At 37.8% G+C, this 9,717-nt stretch overlaps 1 protein-coding gene across 1 annotated transcript in view; it reads left to right on the forward strand.

The window, feature by feature from the left end:
- LOC112113396 (mucin-5AC-like) overlaps positions 1 to 9,717 on the forward strand; it is a 50,995-nt gene that overhangs the window by 6,924 nt on the left and 34,354 nt on the right. The window contains exons 6-18 of the mRNA XM_029912049.1: positions 109 to 325; positions 980 to 1,105; positions 1,653 to 1,770; positions 2,229 to 2,367; positions 2,976 to 3,086; positions 4,009 to 4,078; positions 4,754 to 4,891; positions 4,978 to 5,142; positions 5,699 to 5,793; positions 6,447 to 6,573; positions 7,403 to 7,658; positions 8,206 to 8,258; positions 8,695 to 8,795. Coding sequence (XP_029767909.1) covers positions 109 to 325; positions 980 to 1,105; positions 1,653 to 1,770; positions 2,229 to 2,367; positions 2,976 to 3,086; positions 4,009 to 4,078; positions 4,754 to 4,891; positions 4,978 to 5,142; positions 5,699 to 5,793; positions 6,447 to 6,573; positions 7,403 to 7,658; positions 8,206 to 8,258; positions 8,695 to 8,795 — 1,716 coding nt within the window. The remainder of the gene's footprint in view (positions 1 to 108; positions 326 to 979; positions 1,106 to 1,652; positions 1,771 to 2,228; positions 2,368 to 2,975; positions 3,087 to 4,008; positions 4,079 to 4,753; positions 4,892 to 4,977; positions 5,143 to 5,698; positions 5,794 to 6,446; positions 6,574 to 7,402; positions 7,659 to 8,205; positions 8,259 to 8,694; positions 8,796 to 9,717) is intronic.

A 9,717-nucleotide genomic window follows, 5' to 3' on the forward strand; every position in this document is an offset into this window, starting at 1 on the left:
TTATGCTCAAATAAATTTGTTAGTCTCTAAGGTGCCACAAGTACTCCTGTTCTCTATTTTGAGGAATTTGTGGATTTAATAAATTGTTCTGTTTTGTTTTCTCTCTAGGATGACATCTGCCGTAAAGTATTGACTGGCCCTGCATTTTCAGAATGTAATGCACTAGTTGAGGTTAGCGAGTACATTAAGTCTTGTGAACAAGACTTGTGCCGCTGTGACCAGTCTAAGAATGCCTTCTGTATTTGTAACACCTTTGGTGAATACTCCCGGCAGTGCGCCCATGCCGGTGGACAACCTCTGAACTGGAGAACCCCACAACTGTGTCGTAAGTGTCTCTAGAACTGGCCTTCATCTGTGCTTGCCAATTAGTCAGCGACAGATTCCTATAGTTTGTTGGGGACTCATGGGAACTAAATGTTATTAAGTACTGGATTGGTTTCCAGAGGGCTCTTATATGAATTCCATACTTCGGGCCAGATCCTGGGGTGCAGCTGATCTCCCCATGGTTAAACTGTGGTCATTAATATTTATCAATGTAAATTCTGGAGTTAAATTCCCCAGGGTATAATTGGATACTTCAGTGATTTCCACAGAACTCAAATATGCATATGCACTGGAAAATTAACGCTTCCAAATTTCACTAGAAATTTAGATTCTTGAAAAGAGGGGACAGCAAAACAAACGCGCCAGAGTATATGCCTCAGAGATCTGTGAGACAATTACTCATGAATCCATAGAATTCCAGACTTTAAGTCACAAATTCAGCATCATACAGTTCTATCTGACGCACAAGTTTTTGAAAAACACACCTAAACTACAAAATATGGATTGAGATTTCCAAAATCCAGGGGATCCTTGGACCTCGGGTTTGGTGTGGTCTCATCTCTAGTGGGGAAAGGTTGAATGAACATGCATTCTAATATGTAGCAAATGGGGATTACATTTGAATTCAGAAACCTGTCTTCCTTTAAAATTCCAGCCAAGAAGTGTCCTTTCAACATGCAGTACCAGGAATGTGGATCCCCCTGCACTGACACCTGCACCAACCCTGAAAGATCTCCTGTCTGTGACCATCACAGTATGGATGGCTGCTTCTGTCCCCCAGGCAAGTTTTTATTTACTCCCATCTTTCATAATCTCAATAAAGAGCACTAGCAGATTTACATGTAGGAGTTTAGTAGCTTTCTCAGGGGTCAGGGCTCCTCCAGCTGCCCTCTTCACGGCTTCAAGTGGTAGGCCTTTACCTGTGTACAACAAGTGACAAAACACGTGACTGAATAATTAATTTCCTGTAGATATGCAACATCTGCAAAGCAGTGAGGAACAATCAGGGACCAAAATAGAATATAAAATGCTACCCGTCTTATAGGAATGAGGTGGTTTTACTACAGCAATTCAGTATTATTCAATTGAATTCACCTTACAGGGCAGGAAACCCCTTGAAAGACCAATGGGATTTTAAGACTCCCAGGGCAAGACCCTCAGCTGGTGCAATTTGGCATAGCTCCCCTGACTTCAATGGAGCTATGACCATTTATGAGCTCCAAGACTGTATTTTATATTTGTAGTCAACTATTTAAAACAAGAAAAACTGCATATTGTCTATATGTGTAAAACACCTTTGTAATGTATCCGTTTCTTTCTTCATTTAGGAACTGTGCTTGATGACATTAACAATGCTGGCTGCATCCCCCTTTGGAAGTGCTCCTGTACTTACAATGGCAACTCTTACGCTCCAGGGACATCTTTTCATGCCCATTGCCATTCCTGGTAACTTACCTATTTTGCTGTTTCTTTTTTAGTAAAATGAATTAGTTTAATGGTTTATTATACACAATTTCATCATTAACCACCTCTGAGTGCATATTACTGACTTCCCTGCAATTCTAACAGAATCTCAAAAAAACAATGTTTGTCTCCTTTAGTGTCATTATTTAACAGGCTTTGCATTCTGACTCAAGTTAAAATAAGGATTTGTGATATATAGGTTTCTTACCTCTCCATTAAAATTCTCTCTCTTTGTTTGCTCCCTTGAAGTATTTTGACTTTTCCAAGACAAAAGAAACTGCAGCCACTCACTTATTTGCAAACATAGATTTCCCCTGAAGAAGCCAAGAATAATATGATGGGAACATCAGTAGCAAAACAACAAAACTTAATGACATTGTAACTCCTTTCCTCCAAGCTATTATCGCTGATTGTGATTAATTTCTCCGCTTTCCTTCCAGTACCTGCAATGGAGGCCAGTGGATTTGCACAGACATTCCATGCCCTGGATCTTGTACAGTAGAGGGAGGTTCACACATCTCCACATATGATGAAAAACGTTACAATGTCCATGGAGACTGCACTTATGTTTTGTCTAAGGTAAGCACCATCAGGTTTTAATAGGTCATAGGAGTGGGAGGGCTGCCTGAGTCAGGACTAGAGAAGCTAACCACACTTAGGAAAGAACATTGGAGAGTTTCCTGTTAAAGCAGAAGAGCACTGTATTGAGCGAGAATATACAACAATTCATGCAAAATGTATTAACTAGTTGTGATGTTGGGAGCAAGGTAAATACTGATGTATTTCAGATTCTAGGAGGTGGTAATTGTTGGTAAATGCTGAATATTTACAAGCAACTGCTGTATTTGGTCTATTTTCATAGCTGTCATACAATTCAACCCCCTTGCTGCGTGGCAACTGTTTTTGCCATGTTACTAGTCCTTGGTCATAACAGGTCAGGCAGGAAAAGATGGGGATAGAGAGTGAAGCGGAAGCACATTTTTTAGAGGGGGTTGAAACAAAACTTTGAGTCTAAACACCAGAACCAGATCCAAATTCTGTGACTAGTCCCAGTCTCTATCACTATAACACTAGTTCAAAATAGCCCTGAGCTTTGGTAAAGTTTGGACCAACCTCTAAAAAATAAATATTTTTCAGACCCGGGAACAAGCCTTTAAAGCAATAGTTGTTGGTATTGTTTTTTTCAGCACTGTAAAGATGACACATTCGCTGTTCTGGGAGAACTCCGCCCATGTGGCTTGACAGACACTGAGACATGCTTAAAGAAAATAGTCCTCAGCATTAATGGAGGACAAACTGTAAGTATCCAAAACAAGTAGTGAAAATGCTGCAGGAATATTTTATAAAAATGTGGGGAGCAAAAAGATTAAGCCAGAATGAGTCAGGGATAGAGCTTTGTTAATAATTGATTTTTCAATTCAGGTCAAAGGAAATGTTTCATTTGAGACAAAATGAAAAGATTTGTTTCGTTTTCAAGTTCTTTTATCTTTTAAAAAAATTAATAAAACTAAAGTTAAAAAGTCATTTGGAGTCAACAAATCTAAACAGTTCATTTTGAATGTCAGAATGAAAGGTTTAAACTTTTTTCTTTTATTGAAACTATTTAGCAAATGCGATATATTTGGAAAATGTTTGTCCACTTGAATCTGCATTTCTCAGCATAAAAAAAAGTTTAGTCTAGAAAATTTCACCCAGATCTAGTCAGGGAGTGGCATTTATCCTTCTAAGGATCTGCAGGTCTGGAAAATATGTATTAGTTTTTAAAACCAAGGTAAAATAAATGTATCTTTATTTATCATAATAGTGAGGTAAGTAGTATGTTCAGCCCTGTGTTAGTTCAGTCAGAAAAGATACTTTATTCACAAAACAGGAGAGAAGTTCTCTTACTATTAAGTAAACAATGACACCATGATCTTCTTGGCTTCTCCCTAAAACTACCAGCTGCACTAGATGTAAGTCAGTTCAGATACAGAGGCTCTGCATCACTGCAAACCAAGATAGCCTGACCACTGCTGCAGCTCTGTAAAGGACAAAGAATGATTCTTTAAAACAATTCCCTTTCTGAAGGGAAGGCAACCGAAGATTAAAAGGAAGGACAATTAAGATTTTAAAGGAAGGGTAAAAAAATCAGAAAACCAACCCCCTTTCATGAAATTCTTTATCATGCTGATATTACCAATGCATGACATATTGTTACTTTATCTTTATCTTCCTTGCCAGATCATTGTGTTCAAGCCTGGAGGTGGTGTGTTTGTGAATTGGATCTACACTCAGTTGCCCTTCTCAGCAGGTATGTTTCTCTCCCGGGGCCAATACGTGACACTCTCAAAACTTCACCTAGACTCCTGCTTATTATTTTAAACTTCAAAGGAGTTGATGTGATGTCTGTATAATGAAGAATCCCATAGCCTAGCATGTTCACACTAGATTCTCACTATGATGATTCTTGACCCAAATGGTGATTCCAGCAATAGAGGTCCAAAGTCTCATGATACATTACAGCCCGTTGTCCAACTTGTTAAGATATTAATTTGGTTTTTGCTGTCTATCCTCATAAAGAATGATCCTCGCTGAAGATTTTTATGCCACCCAGACCCTGCTCATTCTCCTCTCCACAATGGACTTGCAATGATCAAGATACGAGATTAGACACTAGAACAAAATTATTCTTGTTAATGCTTGATGTAATCCAATTTTTCCCTTCATTAGTCTGTGGGAAGGAACAGACAAAAGGAGCATTCTATTCCTGTGTAACTTTAATACAAACTTCACTTGCTAGCTCCTAGGCAGTCACAAGCAAATATTTCATTGTATTTTTCATTCAACTTTAAGCATATCTTGGCTTTACTCCACACTAGGGTTCACTATAGTTGCAACAGTAATCCAAGAAGAGCCATAAGAATGGGGTGTTGTTTCCAGCATTTGATCTCTTCTGAAATCTGATTATCCTGTTCTTTGTCCATAGCTAATGTCACCATTTTCAGACCCTCATCCTTCTTCATCATGGTGGAAACAAACTTTGGACTTCAACTGGAGATCCAACTTGTACCCATCATGCAAGCGTTTGTGCGACTGGATCCATCTTTCAAAGGGCAGACTTGCGGTAAGTGAATGTAACAAAACCAGTGTCCTGCCTGAAATCCTCATTGGTCTTGTATGAATGATTCAAACTTTGTGTTTTTTCAACAGGTCTCTGTGGAAACTTCAACAGTATTCAGACTGATGACTTCAAAGCCATAAGTGGTGTAGTGGAAGGAACAACAGCTGCATTTGTTAATACCTGGAAAACACAAGCTTCATGCCCTAACATCGAAAACAACTTTGAGAATCCTTGTGCCCTCAGCGTAGAAAATGGTAAATCCATTATAGAAAATTGTCCATGACATGCGGGCAATTTGAAATTAGATTTCTAGTTTTCCCTATAGAGCTAATGGAAAATACTTGACATAAAGCAAAAATTAGAAGAAATAAGAGATTTTAAACATGTTAAAACATACATTTGGAATCAGAAAGAAATGTTAATAAGAGAAGAAAATTAGAGAGAAGCTAAGTAATAAAATAAGTGCAAGAATCATGGATACTTTCCAACAACAGTTTATCTTCACAGATTTAGGTTTAGTGCATAAGATGACAACTTGGTGCAGAATGAGTGTACAATAGCTATATGTTTATAAGGCTTTGGTGAATTCTTTGTTCAATCCATGGTGAGAAACTGCTTTTTCATAACTTTGGCTTTAACAAGTCTTTGCCAAATGTTGCAGTGAGCAAAACAATGTGGTTGCTATGGTACAATTTCAGAATTGAGTTTACAAGAGATCATGAGTCACACAAGGGCACATTAGCACTAGGTTTTTGAGCCTAATGAAATAAAAAGAGTAATATGGATTTATTTCATTTCCTCTATTCACAGAAAAGTATGCTCAGCACTGGTGCGGATTGCTGACGGACAGCACAGGACCTTTTGCCAATTGCCACTTAACAGTGGATCCAGCTGTTTACCACACGGTACTTAGCTATTTTCCTTTTTCCTTTAAAAACCAATCAAAATTGGAGCCTTAAAACCAGCTGTTTGGAAAGAAATGTCCGAAACACTTCTCCCAGATTATGCTGTGTCTATATTTTAATCTGCATAATACATCACTTCTTTTTCTCTATATATGTTTCTTACTCTATGTGTATATTTCCTACCCTTATTTCAGTCTGCAGTCTTAGTTTCATCATCCTGAATTGCTTTTACACTCTTTGTTAAACAAGAACTGCTATTTGCCACAGAGCAAGAAAACCAAAATGTAAACATATAAAGAGGAAGTTATATATAAAGTATATAAAATATATGAATTCTATATAAATTTTTGCTTACTAAAGCATAATATCTTCAGAATAATCCATATATTTAGGTAAAATGGGAGATTACGAAGCATACAATAGATTCTTTGGCTCTTATTTTACAATAATAACTGCCAATATTTGGGGGTCTCCATTATCGCCATATCAAAAAAATCCTAAAAGGAGGTAGGAAAATATTAAAGATATGTTGACACTGCTCACAACTGAATGTATATGGAGAAGAAGCTGATACATAAGACCAGAAATTAACAGGACCTGTTTTTGGATGGGCAGTTCTGTGATGATTAATTAGTTTGTTTCTGCACCCCTAGAACTGTCTGTTTGACACCTGTAATTGTGAAAAGAGTGAGGACTGCATGTGTGCTGCCCTCTCTTCCTATGTGAGAGCCTGTGCTGCCAAAGGAGTCCAGCTGGAGGGATGGAGGACTGATGTCTGTTGTAAGTGTTATAGCCACTCCCTCGGTCTTCTATTCCGAAAGAACCAGTAGTAGAATTTATCTATCAATCATCATTTTATATCAATTTCTAGCCAATCCAGGGCTCTCCCAGTAAATTTTGAGGGAAAGGTATTGAAAAGTAAAATTCTAGCAATAATTCCCTATTTTTTTTAATGTAATGGAGGTTAGTTATGGTGAATACAGATGGAAGATACAGTTGTGGCTAGGAAAGAGACAACTGCTGCTGAAGGGGCTCTGACTCTCTCCGCAGAGGCATTAAGTTAACTAGAGTTTCATCTGTCACCGGTTACCATGGAAATTAATGTGTCAGATCACAGAAACAATATTAATTCTAAACAGAACACTTTATAAATAAAGAATGTTTAAACAAAGGGTTGTTGAAAGTCACCAAGCTGTTTTCTTTGATCCAACATGTCTGTTTCCAGTGCAGGAGTATTTATGTACCTCAGGAGGCCTCATGCCTCAGACTGCACCAAAGGTTTATAGGTTTCTGTTGTAACTGCCAACCTGATGTGTGGTTTCTCTTTCCAAATCTCATTTGAAAACATATCTTTTTTTCATTTGCATATATCACTTCATTTGTCCCCCATCTACTGTTACCTTTTTTTTTTTAATATAATGCTGTGCATTATTTAACTCTGAAAGCATGCTGGGATACATTTTGTCTGAAAAATGTGATACACAAAAAATTATATAGCATTGTTGTTTATGTTATTCACACTACATATTGCCCCTCTCTCCCCACCAAATAATATCTGGAACTAACAAATCTGTTAATGTAATTTTTGTTTTTGTTTTTCCTTCTCAAGCCAAATACACAACCTCGTGTCCCAAATCCTTGAGCTACAGCTATAACATCAGTTCCTGTCAACCCACTTGCCGGTCTCTGAGTGAGCCCGATGTCACATGTAACATCAGGTTCATTCCAGTTGATGGTTGCACCTGTGAAAAAGGAACCTACATGGATGAATATGGCAAATGTGTGTCTGCTAGTGAATGTCCTTGTTATTACAAAGGATCTCCCATTCTCTCTGGGGAAGTTGTTCATGAAGATGGTCTTGTATGGTAAGAGATTCTTTTATAAAACACTAAAGCTGCATTGTATAAACTTTCTAAATAAAAGAATACACCTCAGTTAAGCTGGCTGTACCCAGCCCTGCATGATTTTCAATACAATGCTCTGTCCACAGAATAGTTCTGTTAGACTATGAGAGCAGTGCATTTTTCCAGACATATGAGAACTATTGTATTTAGGCGAGATTCCTGTTGTATTCAATGATTTTTCCCAGCATAAAATACAAAAATACACAGTGAGAGGTTTATAGTATAATAAACATCAAACTCACCAGGAGACATTGTCTGTCACATTTTCGGTCACAATTTTTCCTGGACATCTATAGCCGAGATCATAGGGAAATACCACCAGCTGTTGGGTTGACAAGAAACTTTTTTCTGTAACCACAAGGTGGCATGTTAGAATTCCATGTCCTATTGGAAAGTTCTGTAACAGCAGAAAAGAAGCTCAGTATGTGGAGCTTAGAACAGAAGGCGCTACAGAAATACAAAATAATAAACAATAAATATTATTATTATTCCCTTCCATTTCTTACAGCACTTGTGCACGGGGTAAACTGAGCTGCATTGGAGCTGTGAACCAAAGCCCAGGTAAAAACCCTTCTTTAGCTTATCTTTGCTCTCTAGCCTGTCCTTGGTTTTGAGTACGTTTTCTCTTGGCGCAACAGAACAAAACTGAAACACACAGGAAAGTCAATAGGGTGGAAACTGTTGCTTAATTTCATCTACTATTTTTAAAATAAAACATCAGTCTATACAGTGTGACCAGTTAAAAAAAAAAAGCACACAAAAATTAACATGCAGGTAATGAAATAATAATTACATGTAATTTCTAAAAGATTATATAAATTTAAAACTGCTGCTTCCTAGGGAATTCATAGCGTCCTGTCACATAAGCCCCTGCGTTCTTTTTTTAATTGTACTGAATATGAAGAGCCTAGTCTCCTTATAGCAAATTGAAAACGTGTTATTGTTGTGCAAACTCTGGTGCCTTTTCTCATCTCTCTCATATCATTCTCTCCCCTAGTTTGTGCTCCTCCCATGGTCTACTTTGACTGCAGCAATGTCACTGCAGGCACCACTGGAGCCGAATGCCAGAAGAGCTGCCAGACGCTTGACATGCAGTGTGTAAGTATGAAGTGGCTGGACACTCCTGTACACTAGAACTATTCATTGTTCATAAATATAGTCCTGAAGCTGTAATACTGATAGTCTGTTGTTTGTGCAACGAAACCCTGGAAGCATGTTATGAAGCATTAACAATGGGATCACTAAAGGTCAAGTTCATGAGCAAATAAAAGTCAACTTTACTTGAATCTCTCACATAGGTACTGACTGGAGATGCATCAGACTTTGTAGATCTAATTCAGATAACAATACCTAGCAAGAACTAGTTCTCAGCAAAACATCCAGAAGTTTGTCATGTGCACAATCTGTTCAGTAGAAAATTACTGAATGTAATCTTGATTGAAATTGTTAATATTTTTTGTGCCATGATGCACTTTTTAATAATCTCTTACACATCCAATTATATTACAAAGGCTAGGAACATGATAACAGCCTGATTGGCTGTGTCATTTTATGAGACAGCATCACATGAGATAAATGGCAATCCAACTTAATGCATCAGAAAAAATGTATTAAACTATTATTTTTTTAACTTATCATCCTCTCAGACACAGATCAGCAGGTCCACAGGTTCATCAGCAAGTCAGGCTGGTACCCAATTCAATATCTTTCCCACTTTCACAATCCATAGACCACCTATGGAGACTGGGACACATGAAATGTTGATGTTTAGCAGGTTTTATCTTCCACTAAATCTTCCTTTAGCAACCAACCATATGTTTGAGCAAAATCCATATTTTCCTTCAAGCCATCTCTGATTTAAACTGCATGTAAATCAACAGTCCAGAGACAGGTTCTAAGAAGCTAATCTTACTCTCTCTCTACTTGAGTAAGTAAAAAGCAACAGAGGGTCCTGTGGCACCTTTAAGACTAACAGAAGTATTGGGAGCATAAGCTTTCGTGGGTAAGAACCTCACTTCTT

The sequence above is a fragment of the Terrapene carolina genome, unplaced genomic scaffold (genome assembly GCF_002925995.2).
Source record: "Terrapene carolina triunguis isolate 2854851 unplaced genomic scaffold, T_m_triunguis-2.0 Scaffold171, whole genome shotgun sequence".
NCBI lineage: Eukaryota > Metazoa > Chordata > Testudines > Emydidae > Terrapene > Terrapene triunguis.